The sequence below is a fragment of the Mercenaria mercenaria genome, chromosome 3 (assembly GCF_021730395.1).
Source record: "Mercenaria mercenaria strain notata chromosome 3, MADL_Memer_1, whole genome shotgun sequence".
Taxonomy (NCBI): domain Eukaryota; kingdom Metazoa; phylum Mollusca; class Bivalvia; order Venerida; family Veneridae; genus Mercenaria; species Mercenaria mercenaria.
This window is the reverse complement of record NC_069363.1, coordinates 48,335,801-48,353,591: the sequence shown is the minus strand read 5'-3', so window position 1 is coordinate 48,353,591 and position 17,791 is coordinate 48,335,801. Positions and strand designations below refer to the sequence as shown.

The window sequence follows — 17,791 nt, the reverse complement described above, 5'->3', positions numbered from 1 at the left end:
CAAATATCAAAAGCCCTAAGGCCTTGCAATTAATAAGGCAAGAAAATTTTTAAAGTTTTTTTTCTATATAAGTCTATGTAAACCTTGAGACCCCACGGGGCTGGGCCTCTTTTCACCCCAGGGTCATAATTTGAAAAAGTTTGGTAGAGGACCACAAGGTAATGCTACATACCAATGGTTTTAGACAAGAAGATTTTTAAAGTTTTTTCCTATATAAGTCTATGTAAAACTTGTGACCCCCAGGGAGGGGCCTCTTTCACCCCAGGGGCATAATTTGAACAATCTTCATATAGGACCATAAGATGATGTCACAGGCCAAATATCAAGGCTCTACGCCTTGCGGTTTTGGACAAGAAGATTTTTTAAGTTTTTCCTTTTGGTTGCCATGGCAACCAGAGTTCTGCATGGAATTCAATTCTTTGAACAATTTTGAAAGGGGGCCATCGAAGGATAATTCCTGTGAAGTTTGGTGTAATTCTGCTCAGTGGTTTTCAAGAAGAAGATTTTTTTAGAAATTGTTGATGGACGGACGACGCATGCCGCACGACCCACGACTGACGCGGACGATGGACATTGAGGGGTCACAAAAGCTCACCATGAGCCTTTGGCTCAGGTGAGCTAAAAACTGGATGATTTTGTGCTGGTAAAAAAATCCTGGCATTTGGACATTTTGAGCTGGGTTAGCAGTGTTTTATACTTAAATTGTTCTAAATGTCTTTGCTCCAAAAAAGTAGTTTTATTTGAATAAAATGTAATATTCCAGGCATATGTAGTTTAAACTGTCCGTCTGTCCGACATTCTATCTGTTCATTACACTTTCTTATTAACTATACTCTGTACTTTGTGTACTCAATTCCTCTTACAGTTTCCACCAAATTTAAATGAAACTTGTCATACAACATTACCATGAAGTGGATTATGCATCTATTGCCAGGATTTTTCTGTCTGATAATATTTTCCTGAGTTATCCCCCCAGACTTAACAATATCACAACTATTTATGCACCTTGTGTACTCTACTCCCAAAGTTTCAATCCAATTCATTGGACACTTTGTTTACATCATCAACATGAAGCACACAATCATGAGTATATTTTGAGAATTTTAATTTCTAATTTTTTTTCTTCAGTTATGTCCCCTTTGTGAACTTAACAATAAAACAACTACATATGTACATATGTACCTTGTGTACTCGACTCCTACAGTTTCCACCCAATTTCAATGAGACATTGTATACAGCATCAATACGATGTGACTTGTGCGTACTGTTAAGACTTTCATGTTAACCTTTAGCCTGCTGGCGGAAAGTGATTCTGCCTTTACATCCGTGCTGGCTGATCATGGTCTGCACTGTTCACTATTCAGTCAGTAATTTTTCATAGAACACCCTTCGAATAATAAATGGTATTGTCCAAACTGAATAATGAACCAGTACATTTTAGAAATTTAGCAGACTAAAGGTTAATATTTTTTTCGTAAGCCCCTTGGGACTTTATAATCTTATACTACCAAGCAATTTTAGGGGGCATGTGTCATAAAATGTTAACATCATTTTCGTTGCAAGTGATCTTTGTGACTTTTTGCTTTTTCAGACAAGTACTGATGTATTTTGATTTCTGCGCAGCAAACGGGTTACAAAGTAAGTAATAATATACTAACTCTCCAAGTCTTGCATAATCATTCTTGACAAACAACACTCTGTCTGGAAATCTTGACTCTCCTGTTAAACTTTTCCTATTGCTCTCAAATTTTAAAGTGGAAGGTTTTTCCTTTTTCTTCTGTAATTTCATCTGAAATGTCATCAAGTGATAAACTGATGAGCATGCATAAAATTACCTTGTTTACTGCAGATAAGGACATTTTAAATACTGAAAATTTCAGATAGTGAAAATCAGGAAAACCTGAATTTCAACTTCTTTTCATGGCTATTCTTTTATCAGATTAACAAGTACATTTAAAATCCTATTATGAACAATAGGGCCAAGATGGCCCTAGGTCGCTCACCTGAGAAACACACCATAACAGTGTAAACATGTTTGACCTAGTGATTTCATAGAAACAAATATTCTGACCAATTTTCATTAAGATTGGACCAAAAATTGTGGTCTCTTAAGTGTAAACAAGTATTTTCTTCCATTTGACCTAGTGACCTAGTTTTTGAGCCATGATGACCTACATTCGAACTTGACCTAGATTTGATCAAGGCAATCATTATGACCAAATTTCATGAACCTCAATTGAAAAATACAGCCTCTATCGCATACAAAACATTTTTCTTTGATTTGTCTTAGCGACCTAGTTTTTGACCCCAGATGACCCATATTCAAACTTGACCTTAAATATATCAAGGCAATCATTCAGACAAAATTTCATGAAAATCAATTGGAAAATACAGTCTCTACTGCATACACATGGTTTTTCTTTGATTTGACCTAGTGACCTAGTTTTAGACCACAGATGACCCATATTCTAACTTGACCTAGATTTCATCAAGGCAACCATTCTTGCTAAATTTTATGAATATCCAGTGTAAAATGCAGCCTCTATTGCGTACACGTTTTTCTTGAATTTGACCGGGTGACCTAGTTTTTGATCCTAGATGACCCATATTCAAAGTCAACCTAGATTTAATCAAGGCTAACATTCTGATCAAATATCATGAAGATCCGGTATAAAATGCAGCCCCTATTGCAAACATGTAAGATTTTTCTTTGATCTGATCTAGCGACCTAGTTTTTGACCCCAGATGAACCATATTCAAACTTATCCTAGATTTCATCAAGGCAATCATTCTGATCAAATTTCATGAAGATCAATTGAAAAATACAGCCTCTATCGCATACATAAGGTTTTTCTTTAATTTGATCTAGTGACCTAGTTTTTGACCCCAGATGACCCATTTTCGAACTCGGCCTAGATTTCATCAAGGTAATCATTCTAATCTAATTTCATGAAGATCAATTGAAAAATACAGCCTCTATCGCATACACAAGGTTTTTCTTTGATTTGACTTAGTGACCTAGTTTTTGACCCCAGATGACCCATTTTCGAAACTGGCCTAGATTTCATCAAGGCAATCATTCTGACCAAATTTCATGAAGATCAATTGAAAAATACAGCCTCTATCGCATACACAAGGTTTTTCTTTGATTTGACCTAGTGACCTAGTTTTTGAACCCAGATGACCCATATTCAAACTCAGCCTAGATTTCATCAAGGTAATCATTCTGACCAAAATTCATGAAGATCAATTGAAAGATACAGCCTCTATCGCATACACAAGGTTTTTCTTTGATTTGACCTAGTGACCTAGTTTTTGACCCCAGATGACCCATTTTTGAACTCGGCCTAGATTTCATCAAGGTAATCATTCTGACCAAATTTCATGAAGATTAATTGAAAAATACAGCCTCTATTGCATACAAAGTTATTCTTTAATTTGACCTAGTGACCAAGTTTTTGACCCCAGATGACCCATTTTCAAACTCGGCCTAGAATTCATCAAGGTAATCATTCTGACAAAATTTCATGAAGATCAATTGAAAAATACAGCCTCTATCGCATACACAAGGTTTTTCTTTGATTTGACCTAGTGACCTAGTTTTTGTCCCCAGATGACCCATTTTCGAACTCGGCCTAGATTTCATCAAGATAATCATTCTGACAAAATTTCATGAAGATCAGTTGAAAAATACAGCCTCTATCGCATACACAAGCTAAATGTTGACAGACGACAGACAGACGCCGGACATCGAGTGATCACAAAAACTCACCTGAGCTAAAAACATGTAAAACTAGTAAAGCACAATATGTGACTATACTACCAAAACAGTCACATAACTATTCAAACCATACTCTCAACCGTGACAAATTTTGGTCAACAGAGTGAACATCATAGGAGCAATTTGTCCAGTATTGAAACAATTTGACCAGACCATCTTGGTAATCTGGTAACCTATTTGTAAAATTAAAGGTGTCCATAGGGGCCTCCGTGGCCGAGTGGTTAGAGTCGTTGACTTCAAACCATTTGCCCCTCATCGATGTGGGTTCGAAACCTCATTTGGGGTGTAGAATTCTTCACGTGAGGAAGCCATCCAGCTGGCTTACGGAAGGTCGGTGGTTCTACCCAGGTGCCCGCTCGTGATGAAATAGTGCACGGAGGGGCACCTGGGGTCTTCCTCCACCATTAAAGCTGGAAAGTCGCCATATGACCTAAAATTGTGTCGGTGCGACGTTAAACCCACCCAAAAAAAAAAAAAGTAAATAAAATAAAGGTGTCCATAACTAACACTTACCCTGCTAAATTTCTATCTTCCAATTTGGACAATACAATTAACTGTTAAAAGGGGTGCTTACCAAAAACGTATTGACTGAATGGCGAACAGTGCAGATCATGATCAGACTGCACAGATGTGCAGGCTGATCATGATCTATACTGGTCGCAAAAGCAAACCCAATTGTGTCCAGCATGGTAAGGGCTAATACTATCTACTGAACTAAGAGATCAGTATTGGTATTTCCCAGAGAGGGGTGCTTTGCATTTATCTGTGCTCTACAGCAGGCATATTAACCCTTAGCCTGCTAAATTTCTAAAATGGACTGGTCCATCATTCAGTTTGGGCAATACCATTTATTATTCGAAGGGGTGTTCACTGAAAATTTACTGACAGAATAGTGAACAGTGCAGACCATGATCAGACTGCACGGATGTGCAGGCTGATCTTGGTCTGCACTGGTCGCAAAGGCAGAATCTCTTGCCGCCAGCAGGCTAAAGGTTAAAGAACCAGGCTGTCTATAATTCACAAAGAGTTATGCTAAGTGTGCTGAATATGCCTGTATCTAAAATCTCTCTCTCTCTCTCTCTCTCTCTCTCTGGGGGCTTTCTATTACTTTGTATCCTCTCTCTCTCTCTCTCTCTCTGGGGGCTTTCTATTACTTTGTACCTCTGTTCAGATCTGTAATAGAGGATGAATTTTGCTCCATAGCATGATTCATGGATTTTCCAGAGGTCCCAATGTGATTTATAGCCATTATTATAAATGGACATAAAATAACATTCAATCAGTAAAAAACCTACTGGTCTATAATACAGTGATTTACCGGTATATAGTTTCCTTCTTACAAAAACCACTGTTGTTCAAGGATGGAATATTCTACAAGTGGGTATAACAAAGGTATCCATGAGAACTCTGAAGTGTCCAATTAAACTCAATTAACAGATAATAGGAAATAAAAAAGATATGTCTTTACTTTTCAACAAATCAAACTGTGAATTTTGTAATTTCAGAAAATGTGAATTTGTAGTTTCAGTTACCATCAAAATACAATTACGTTTCAAGTGACAAGTGAAATGGAAATTTATATTTCAAACAAACTGAAATTCCATCTCCTACTTGTCAGTGTCATCAAATCACATAAAAAAAGAATATAAAAGAGGTTGAGTCTTATACTGGATTAACTGCAGAGAGAATTATATCACTGGTTTACTTCAAATGCAGACCTCAATAGACAAAAGGTATTATAATATTTATATGGATAGAAAATAATGAGATGCATTATTAACTGCAGGACTGACTCTGTATTAAGTAATATACTAAAATGTAAGCTTAATAATGTTCAATTGAAATGTGTATGAACTAAATTTAGAGGATAAAAAAAGTAACACTTTTTTAATAATTATAAAGATATTCCCTTTGACAACAGTCAGATGATGTAGATATGCTTGTAAAATGCCACTATATTGTATTAATTAAACTACTAACTGGTATAAAGTCACTAGTAAGACTAGTATTTTAATAGTAACTACAGGCACCTGCAATATTGATTTCATACAGTGTCACACTATTTTACCAGTTTTTCTTCTTTTTTCACAGGACAGGATCTCAACAACAACTTGAGTAACATTTTGTTCACTGTGGGACAAAAAGGGCATTGGGTCACTTGCTCTTTTTTTCCTATACTCAGTTAGGATGCGTGTACCTCAGTTCTGTCACTGTCAGCATGTCCGATACAAGTACGGATCCACTACTATTTTTTAGCTTTGCACAATTTCAATGTTGGACATACCATAGAGAGCCATTGTTGGTACACTATGTCTAGTACAGATGCCAAAGATCTATCCCTTTTGATCTATTCTACACTAAATAACTTTGGATTTAAAAAAGAAAATGTATGTTTTCGGTCTAAATACCTTATGTCATACAAAGCGCTGAAACATTTTTATAATATAGTGGGAAGTGCCGGGGAAGGTGTACCACTGTCACACAGTGATGTTGATTGTATGATAGTTCTTGATGATATAATCTGTCTTGACCAATGTGATACTGTTGAAAATTTAACTATTCTTGAAACTGATAATTCTAACACAGCACCTGGGTATACAAAGGTAGTTCTTAAAAATAAATTACGTGGATCTGAGTTTGAGATTCTACTACATTTAAGCACTTATGCCTCTGCAACTACACCTGATGGACAACCATATGTTTCCAGTACAATATTCAGAGGTACATATAATTATTTTAAGATATGCACTATTCCCCTGCTTAGATTGCAGTATGAAATAACTATCAACGGTCCAGCTGAGACATACAAATTATCTGGTAGGTCAGCAAATTTTGACAAAGATTTTGTTTTATCTTTATTGTTCTATGGAAGTGAACACTTGAGTAAATGGGCAAATAGGACAAGGTATTACACTTGGCCATCAAGTGAGTGTGTAAGAGAAATTTCAGAAATGGAAGGATATCTTGTTCCTGTTGGTGATAAACAAAGCGCTCACCAAGACTTAGAATGGCGAATATGTTACACTACTGCTGAGAAAGAATTAATTGCTAGTCTAAACGATATACAAATTAAAGTGTACGTTTTGTTAAAAATGGTAGCAAAGTCTGTCTTAAAATCAGTATGTAAAGCTCTAACATCATATGTTGTTAAAAACGTAGTCTTTTGGGTAATGGAAGGAACACATCAACAAAGTCTTTCTCCAGATCTTATAGTGAATCTAATACAAAAATCACTGTATTTCATGAAATACTGTTTAGAAAATAACCACTTTCCAAACTATATTATTCCCGAAAGAAATCTTTTAAGAGGTGCTGTAAATAGCAGGGAGAAACAAAATGTTATAAACTTCCTTTCTGACTGCTTAAGGGAAGGAGGAACTGTTCTGTTAAGGGTTCCAAAATTGTATCAGTGTGTTTCTTACAGCACGACTTATCCAGAAAATGTGATTAAGTATGGAAAATGGAGAGATGAGGCAGAAAAGCAAAAACTTCTACTGGATTTTCGGCTTGCTGAAATATGTGATCATAACTTTTTATTTAACACAACTACCTGTAAGTCAATGAATGAGATTCAGAATTTATTCTTAAATAGGATGAACGATGCCAAAACAGTAGAACATTTAGTTAAACTGCTTGTCCTAGTAATGCCAGACTTTATACCTCTTTTGTTATCAGGAAAAACACCCCAAGAATTACATGAGGTGCTCGCAAAAAGACTGGAAATGATTTCTCTACTGTAATCTCGAACAATGTTATTGGACTAAAGTCTTACGCAACAGCCAGGAACTGCATCAAATCAACATACCAAAAAACTAATCACTGTGTAACAGTCCTAACAAATGTATAATATTCATGTGAAGGGCTAAATATAACTGTCTTTAAAATAACTAACAGAAAACATGATTTTCCACTCACAGTTTCTAAAGAATATTAAGGAACAAAGAAGGATCAGTTCTGAGTAATGAACAAAAAAGTTGCAATGGTATTAAAATGAGATGAAGCAATGAAATATTTATCCTTATATTTCTAATAAAGTTTTATTTCATCATAAAAGTTATTTCTTTATATAAAATGAAAAATTAATTAAAATAGAGGGACAACATGTTTGAACATCTGGTAGATTTTAATTGTATTTATTTATTGATCAACTAGTTTCGGTTTCTATGAACCTTCATCAGGATATACATATTAGAAAAATGTTAACTAATGTACAGTTTTATACTGTTTGTTACTAAATTTAGAAACATTTGTTACTGTTTATAGACTAAATTTGGAATATTGCCAAAATGTGAAATAAATTTAATAAAAGATAATAAAGTCAGTCTGTGTTCTTGAATATTCCGTATATGTAGTGGACACTTATGATCTGTTCATTAAGTTCAGAGAATTTTGCAGTTTCATCCAAACATACTGTTACTGTGCTATTTGATTCGTGAGGTAAGTCTAAGTTCATATTTGAATAACTCTCTTGTCCTTTACCCTAGGAAAACTAGGAACAAGAAGATAACGCCTGACGGCGTTTTGGCCGGGTTTTCCGAATAAGGTGATAATGAGTTAAAAATCTAATAAAGGCATACAATAAATAACCCCCAAATTAATAAGCACTATTGAAGGAAAAAGGGGAAAAAAAGAAATGGACAGGCAGAAAATGAAATTAAAGAAATAAATTGGTGTAAAAAAAAATCAAAATAAGAAAAACACCATTTTCAATGTTTATATCCCTGTGACCTTGACCTTTGACCCAGAAATCAATCGGGGTCATGTACACATCAAGACCAACATACATATGAAGTTTCAAGGTCCTAGGTGAAATACTTGTCCAGATATGGAGCGGAAACAGTTTTCAATGTTTAGATCCCTGTTACCTTGACCTTTACCCAGTGAACCGAAATCAATAGGGGTCATGTACACATCAAGCCCAACATACCCATGAAGTTTCAAGGTCCTAGGTGAAATACTTGTCCAGATATTGAGCAGAATCCATTTTCAATGTTCAGGTCCCTGTGACCTTGACCTTTGACCCAGTGACCCTATTCTCACTTTGGAACAACTAGGGTAATAGGGGATCATTCTGAGCAAGTTTCTTGAAGTTTGGATAAGTAGTTGTTGAGACAAGAGGGCCATGATGGCCCTATATTGCTCACCAGAGTTGATCTGGCCTACTGACCTAGTTTTTGACCCTACATGACCCAGTTTCGAATTTGACCTAGAGATCATCAAGACAAACATTCTGACCAAGTTTAATAAAGATTGGGTCACAACTGCGACCTCTAGTGTTCACTAGCTTTTCCTTTGATTTGACCAGGTGACCTAGTTTTTGACCCTACATGACCCAGTTTCAAATCTGACCTAGAAATCATCAAGACCAACATTCTGATTAAGTTCCATAAAGATTGAGTCACAACTGTTGCCTTTAGAGTGTTCACAAACTTTTCCTTTGATTTGACCATGTGACCTAGTTTTTGACCCCACATGACCCAGATTCAAACTTGACCTAGAGATCATCAAGACAAACATTCTGACCAAGTTTCATAAAGATTGAGTCACAACTGTGGCCTCTAGAGTGTTCACAAGCTTTTCCTTTGATCTGGCCTACTGGCCTAGTTTTTGACCAAACATGACCCAGTTTCGAATTTGAACTATACATCATCAAGACAAACATCCGACCAAGTTTCATAAATATTGGGTCACAACTGTGGCCTCTAGAGTGTTCACAAGCTTTTCCTTTGATCTGGCCTATTGACCTAGTTTTTGACCCCACAAGACCCAGTTTCAAACTTGACCTAGAGATCATCAAGACTAACATTCTGCCCAAGTTTCATAAAGATTGGGTCACAAATGTGGCCTCTAGAGTGTTCACAAGGCAAATGTTGACGAACGACGCATGACGGACAACGATGGACGCCGGACAATGACCGATCACAATAGCTCACCTTGAGCACTTTGTGCTCTGGTGAGCTAAAAAATGAATGAACAACAAGGTTAACATGAGACTCTTTATTCCATCCATCCGCCCTCCCGCCCATTCGCCCGCCCAGACAGACCTTATCTACAAGCCGGATTTTTCTTTGAAAACCCGGCCAAAAACAAGAACTGGTTTTACAGAAAAACAAGAGGTGTCTGTTGACAGTGCACTTGACTATTCAAAGAACTGATGTAAGTATGGGGTCAAAATATTACCAGCGATTTTCAGATTTCTAATTTCTGTGTGAAAAAAGGGCCACAGCTGAGCCAAATCCTTGTCCTAGTTATGAAGACTATGATGGTAAACAAGTGGTCACAGTTTCAAAACCATATGTCAAACTGTTTAGACAAAATATGGAATGTTACGAAAAACTTAACTGATTTCCAAGTCCAAAAAGGGCCAAAATTCAGCCAAATATGTTTGACATAGTTACCCTTGACTACTGATGGAGATCATGACGATGAACAAGTGTTCTAAATTTCAAAGCCACATGTCAAACAGTTTTGACAAAATGTGGACTTATATGAAAACTGAACCAATTTCCAAGTCCAAAAAGGGCCATAATTCAGCCGAAATACTTGACAGAGTTATGTACTCTTGCCTACAAATAGAGACTGTTATAATAAACAAGTGATAAAAGTTTCAAAGTCATAATGTCAAACAGTTTAGACAAAATATTATGAACTGATACGAAAAACTTAACTATGATTTGTAAGTTAAAAGGGGCCATGATTCAGATAAAATCCTTGATGGAGTTATGTACTCTTGCATAAATCTTGACATGGTGATGGTCTATAAGTGTTAAAAGTTTTAAAGCTATATGTTAAAAGGTTTTTTCAAAATGTGGACTGGTATGAAAAACTTGACTAAGGCGTGATGCCGACACTGTGGTGAGTAGGATAGCTCTCCTTATTATTTAAATAGACAAGCTAAAAACGTATGAAGACGTGATCCAAGGGGCTGAAAGGCTAGCCATCCATTAATCACCACTCTCCCTATAAACGTTTCACTTACTGCAATTTACTTTTCCATAGTATGCATTATATGTAGATATTTACTTCTTTCGAAAGGATAACAGAAATTGATATTCCAAAGTTAACAGATCTAAAGTAAAAGAAACAGTTTTATTGGAATGCAAGTGGCAAATAAATGCGTGGGTAATTTAAGGAATAATAGAAGCTATCTGTCAAACACAACCTTTACAATGATTACTATACCTGTGGCCTGGAGGCGTGGCCTGGAGGCCGCAGGTATATTGGAAAGCAACAAGTAATGTAGCACATGGGGAATGGGTGATTTCACATGATTTTTTACCGATATGCAATTGGCTTATCATATCTATGGAACGCCGTTTTCGCAATATAGCTGGCACTCTGTATGATATATAGAGAAATGCTTGTGACCTGAATTCCTCATACATTATTTCATATAATTTATTCAAACTCTCAGCAATGATCAATATTGATACCTTGTGATACCTTGTTGTGCATAAGGGAATTTTTGTTTGAATTGCTCTTTAATTTCCTGGATTATGGTCTTGTGTTGTTTTGCTATATATGTCAAAGAAGTCCAGGTGAAGGCATTACTTACATTTGTGATAGCTCTAGTAATTTAAAAGTATTTCAATAGTCATGGAATGTGACCTATTGAGCTAAAAGTTATGTTAAACATGAAAGGGAAATATAGTTATTTTTGCTCAAAACAATAACTTTCAGAATTTAGAAATACATATTTCATAGAATTATCTAGATGTACTTGTAAAAATGTAGAATGGAGTAATATTTCCTTCATTAAAGCGTAATGGTATAATGAAAAAAAAACAAGCATGCTATTCACCCATAAGTTACTTTTTAGGCTGAGTGGTCACACATACATCCATAACAATTTCTGGTCTGTATAACTTCTGGCCTCAGGAAATCTTTGGACTTGTTAAGTTGCTGACATACAACTTGAATATTTTACAAAAGTGGCAAAGTCTCAAGTAAAGTGTGTTAATTCATTTTGGTAAGGTGGACATTTGCTCCCCAGTTGAAATGGTAAACAGGACACTTGCACCTTATCTGCAGTAACATTAAAAACCTACTGCTGGATTATATATAGTATTATTATATACCATAGTATACCACAGAATAGTAACAAAAAAGCCGCTAAAAACGGCCATTACCGCTGCCATTGACAGATCTATAATTGCGCAGTGTGCCTCTTGTGCCATAATCATAATGGCCCCAGGTACTAGTATCCGGAACATCAGCTTGTTCTGATGTTGAAGTCATGAAGCAACGTCATTTTTGCAGGTGAAAAGGGTGCAGAATCATTTTCAGATTGATTGTCAAATAGTGATGGCAATAAAAATGATGCTTATTAATTTGTGGAAAATATGTAAAATGAAAATACCAAGACAAATACGAATCAAAGGTATATAATAACAAGAGGACCATGATGGTCCTGAATCGCTCACCTCTTCCCACATGACCCAGTTTTGAGTATGACGTCGTTTTTTCTATTATTTGACATAGTGACCTAGTTTTTGAGCTCATGTGACCCAGTTTTGAACTTGACCTAGATATTATCAAGATAAAAATTCTGACCAATTTTCATGAAGATCCATTGAAAAATATGGTCTCTAGAGAGGTCACAAGGTTTTTCTATTATTTGACCTATTGACCTAGTTTTTTATGGCACGTGACCCAGTTTCAAACTTGACCTAGATATCATCAAGGTGAACATTCTGACCAATTTTTATGGAGATCCATACACAAGTATGGCCTCTAGAGAGGTCACAAGGTTTTTCTATTTTTAGACCTACTGACCTAGTTTTTGACCGCACGTGACCCTGTTTCGAACTTGACCTAGATATCATCAAGATGAACATTCAGACCAATTTTCATACAGATCCCATGAAAAATATGGCCTTTAGAGAGGTCACAAGGTTTTTCTATTATTTGACCTACTGACCTAGTTTTTGAGGGCACGTGACCCACTTTCGAACTTGACCTAGATATCATCAAGATGAACATTCAGACCAACTTTCATACAGATCCCATGAAAAATATGGCCTTTAGAGAGGTCACAAGGTTTTTCTATTATTTGACCTACTGACCTAGTTTTTGAGGGCACGTAACCCACTTTCGAACTTGACCTAGATATCATCAAGATGAACATTCAGACCAACTTTCATACAGATCCCATGAAAAATATGGCCTCTAGAGAGGTCACAAGGTTTTTCTATTATTTGACCTACTGACCTAGTTTTTGATGGCACGTGACCAAGTTTCGGACTTGACCTAGATATCATCAAGGTGAACGTTCTGACCAATTTTCATGAAGATCTTTTAAATATATGGCCTCTAGAGAGGTCACAAGGTTTTTCTATTTTTAGACCTACTGACCTAGTTTTTGATGGCACGTGACCCAGTTTCGAACTTGACCTAGATATCATCAAGGTGAACATTCTGACCAATTTTCATGAAGATCTTGTGAAATAATATGGCCTCTAGAGAGGTCACAAGGTTTTTCTATTTTTAGACCTACTGACCTAGTTTTTGATGGCACGTGACCCAGTTTCGAACTTGACCTAGATATCATCAAGGTGAACATTCTGACCAATTTTCATGAAGATCTTGTGAAATATATGGCCTCTAGAGAGGTCACAAGGTTTTTCTATTTTTAGACCTACTGACCTAGTTTTTGACGGCACGTGACCCAGTTTCGAACTTGACCTAGATATCATCAAGATGAACATTCTGACCAACTTTCATAAAGATCCCATGAAAAATGTGACCTCGAGATGTCACAAGCAAAAGTTTACGGACGGACGGACGACGGACACCGCGCGATCACAAAAGCTCACCTTGTCACTTTGTGACAGGTGAGCTAAAAAGGTCAATAAATGACTGGTGTGTGTCTTTTAGCCATAATGGCACATCTAGTTTCATAATGGCCCTGCAGTGCCAAATTTGGGAACAATTATCTAATAAAGAGCCATGCTCAAACGTATGACCTTTAGTGATTACCACTGGGTTCTAAGACTGTTTGTCCGCTCACAGGACATTTACCCCCACCCAACTCACATTCCTCATGAAGAAATGGTTAGGTGGATATCTGCTCCCCAGTTGATATGGTAAATAGGACACTTGCACCTCCACCACCCCCAATTAAATCTACTCTTTGGAACAATTTTCAGTCATCAAAAAGAGTTTTACTGGTGAAAATGTGATAGAATCTGATATGTTAGCTGCATTCAAGTTTAAGGTAATTAACAGCCCAGTTTTAAGTAACAACAAGTTCCTTTAACGAAATTGTAATTTTTAATTTGTGCTATGTGTTAACCTTAAAACTAGTTTATTACATAATTATCTACTACAAAACTGTTACTAACAAAGGTATTTATAACTGCATTAAGGTCATTGTCTTCTACTAAGTTCCAAAACAATCATTAGTGGACAAAATATTGATAGGGGGAAGAGGGCATTTTTGCATTTTAAAATTAAGCACTGGGGTGAGAGTTAGTGAAAATTTGTATTGGGGGAGGCAAAGCAGTCCACTTTTCCATTTTGTTGGAGCAATATTCTGGAAGGGTTGGGACAAATGTTCTGGTCCCTAAGAGCATTGTCATGTAATCTTACTATAGTTCTTATCATCATTTTTTTTATAAAACATCATTTTTTTTTTTATAAAAGAACTGATACATGTTTATTTAAAGAGAATTCCTATAGTTTTTTTCCTTTCATAGAATTTTTTTAAATTCACATATATGATAGGAAAATTTGTGCTGAAAACAATGAACAAATAAAAAAAAGTAGGTCACCAGGCTTGTTTTTGTGAAAAAATTGTTTTGAACACACCCACTGTTGCTGAAACTGCCAGCGATTTTTCAACATTTTCATGATTTTCTGCTTTTTTATAAATACCAACCAAAATATACATCCAGGCAGCACAATACGGTTTTTTCTTTTTACAGATTTTATTATATACTTATTTGATATCATAGTCATATTTGTAATACTCTATCCTTACAATAATGGGTACAAATGAAAAAAAAATATTGTTTCATATTTACTTTTGTGAACTTTTTTCAATGAAAAATACCTATAGTGAAGAATTTTTTTTTTAATTTTGAAACAACTCTTTCATAGAATTTTTTCTTTTTCTTCTTGTGTATAGATAATTGTATTGTGAGCATAAAAATGGCTAAAAATGTATGGGTCACCAGGCTAAATGTTATGTTAAGACCGCTAGAATACAACACCTGTTCGGACGGAAATGGCACGAACCTGGCCAAATTAATTACATGTATGTCTGCTAAAAGTTAAAAAAATGTTTTAAAATTCTTTATTCTTTCTATAATTGAATACTAAATGATCTGAAAGGTGATATTGTCTTATCAGTACTAAGTCAATTATCTTACATTATATGAACAACACCGTTTTTTGTACTAAAATGTGATGTGAAAACACAACCACAAAAATAGCAAGATACCTGTCAGGCATGATACTTGTCAATACAACATAAAACAGTATCAACATTTGATTACTCATATAACTTATCAAAAATTTTATTTTATTCAAAATTCTTCATATTTAATATTGTCTGTAACATGTTTCAACAAATGTTGACTTCAGTTCAGTTTTCCATAGAAAGTGTCGGCTGCGCAGAAAGATGCGCATAAAAAAAACTATAGGAATTCCCTTTAATGATGAAGTATACCGATTCCAATTTATTGACACGTGGTATTTCATTGTACTTCGTGTAACTAAATAAGCAGCACAATGAGAAAACCAACATAGTGCATTTGCGACCAGCATGGATCCAGACCAGGATCCATGCTGTTCGCTAACGGCATCTCTAATTGTAATACGCTTTGAAAGCGAACAGCATGGACCCTGACCAGACTGCGCGGATGTGCAGGCTGGTCTGGATTCATGCTAGTCGCAAACGCACTATGTTGGTTTTCTCATGGTGCGGCTGAAATGTTTACCTGCTAAGGTCGCATGTTTGGTTGTCTCTGTCCCTTTAAGGAAAAATGTATCCAGGTTTGAAATACATTACCATGTAAAAGTATATCTTATTGAAACGAATGAAAATATGGAAAATGAACTTTCTTCAGCTAATTGCGGTTTTACTCTTACCGGTATAGTATGTGTAGAGGAAAATGTTAGTAGTATATGCATCAGCTCTCTGATAAAAGCTTTAAATGTATATGTTACGACGTTCATGTTTCCATGGTAACGTATTATGTCATATTTAACCTTTATCCTGCTAAAGTTCTAAAAAGGACTGGTCCGTCATTCAATTTGGGCAATACGATTTATTATCGAAGGGGTGTTTACTGAAAATTTATTGACTGAATAGCGAACAGTACAGACCAAGATGAGACTGCACGGATGTGCAGGCTGATCTTGGTCTGCACTGTTCGCAAAAAGGCAGAATCCCTTGCTGCCAGCAGCCTAAAGGTTAACCAATTATATTGATAAAGGGTTTTTTGACGGCTTTAATGACATTTTCTTTACGTATCTTTAAATTATAAGTAACTATGGCAACACGGATTTTATAGTACGTACATTATATCTTGATCTGTACGGTATTCTTTAAAGAATATTTAAATCATGTTCCACGTTTTATTTAGCTTAAAACATTCTATTTTTAAAGTAAGATATATATTTCTTTTAGTTTCATTTATTCACCCAAAAATCAAAAGAATTTAAAATGCTCAATCTCTACTCGTCTGAGATTTTATGGAAAATGATGTGTGCTTGCAATGACCATTTTGCGATACAATTAAGTTTAAACTGTGTTTCTTAAACAGGCCAGTGTCAAAACCTTTGAATTTTAAAGATCGATGTTTATAGACAATTTTAGCATATTTATGTCTAAATAAATGCAAACCAAACTTCCTGATATTTACTAGTAGATGGTCGTGATAATTAATCTTGCATCCGCCTATCTTCCAAGTCAGCCACCATCATCTCTTGACATTTCATTATAAGTACATAAAAGTCGCAAAATAGTGATTGTTATTCTAAACGGATGACTCATGAAAAATATTTCGGCTATTAATAACTGATCAAAGTTTGCTCAATCAATGATATAAATCACGTAATTTCAAGATATTTAGCTATTAATGTTGCGCGGTTTCTGTTACGTAACGCAATGACGTCTATAATGTCATTATAACGCAATAATGAAATTAAAATTTAAAACAACAAAACTATTACCACGAAAAAACTAAAAAAAGTCACAAAAAGACCACAAAAACGGAACCCCGCTCCTGAAAATCATTCTTTTTTACTATTGCCCTTTACTATTCACCGCATTTCCTTAACGAATATCACATAGTATTTTTACTAACTTTTCCAATTTCATTTATTTTTGAAATGAATGCGATCATTTATGTTTTCATCTAGTAACTGGAAATCTCCCATGTAGGAATTTTGAGTGATACATAATTTTGACCAATCGAATGTTGTTCTGTCTTCTCTGCGGAGAAAGGACGTCCTGTCCGCTAGATGCGCCTTGATAACCTCCAATGAAAGTTATTTGATCCATCAACACACGTTAGCATAAAGTCGAGTAAGTTAAATGAATAATGATACAAGAATAGGTTAAGAAATTATGCTAGCATTGAAATGCCCCTCGTATTTCATGTCAGGAAGTTAACCCCCTAAATTTATTTCTTTCAATAATTTTGTTTAGATCGTTCTTCTCCAATCCAGAGAATCATATTGAAAGCAAATGTTTCTAGTGAACACTATCTCAACGAAGATGCTAATGTCATTTGCGTAAAATGATGGCAATTAGTCTTACCTGATAACTTGTATTCACCAGTTTTCACGAAAAGCATGCAGCATCTAATCACTTCTGCTCAGGCCTACTGACAAAGTGGTAATTTCTGCAGTGTTTTATAGTCATGCCGTTCTAGCAAACGCATATTCGCGTAAATCATCGCCTAATCATCAATAGTATCTGTTCACTGTTCCGTATCATAATCTGTTATGATCGTTAATGTGTTTGAATTTGGAAATCTAATTACGACAAGATGGAACTGA

At 35.6% G+C, this 17,791-nt stretch overlaps 3 protein-coding genes across 4 annotated transcripts in view; 1 reads left to right on the top strand and 2 right to left on the bottom strand.

The window, feature by feature from the left end:
* Window positions 1-1,816, bottom strand: part of LOC128555608 (phosphatidylinositol-glycan-specific phospholipase D-like) — a 41,609-nt gene extending 39,793 nt beyond the window's left edge. Inside the window, exon 1 of the mRNA XM_053538412.1 lies at window positions 1,659-1,816. Within this exon, the coding sequence (XP_053394387.1) occupies window positions 1,659-1,801 (143 nt within the window). The 5' untranslated portion in view covers window positions 1,802-1,816. The remainder of the gene's footprint in view (window positions 1-1,658) is intronic.
* Window positions 1-17,791, bottom strand: part of LOC123524838 (uncharacterized) — a 474,072-nt gene extending 456,281 nt beyond the window's left edge. Inside the window, exons 1-2 of one of the 2 annotated variants that reach the window (XM_053538420.1) lie at window positions 17,550-17,791; window positions 15,724-15,756 (exon numbers count right to left, since the gene is read on the bottom strand). The gene's annotated coding sequence lies outside the window, so the exon portion shown is untranslated. The remainder of the gene's footprint in view (window positions 1-15,723; window positions 15,757-17,549) is intronic. The other variant, XM_053538421.1, reaches the window with a different exon arrangement.
* On the top strand, window positions 5,269-8,928 carry LOC123554348 (uncharacterized). Its single transcript, XM_053538413.1, has 2 exons — window positions 5,269-5,514; window positions 5,873-8,928. Exon 2 carries the CDS (start codon window positions 6,091-6,093, stop codon window positions 7,519-7,521), a length of 1,431 nt encoding a protein of 476 aa, XP_053394388.1. The 5' UTR covers window positions 5,269-5,514; window positions 5,873-6,090; the 3' UTR covers window positions 7,522-8,928.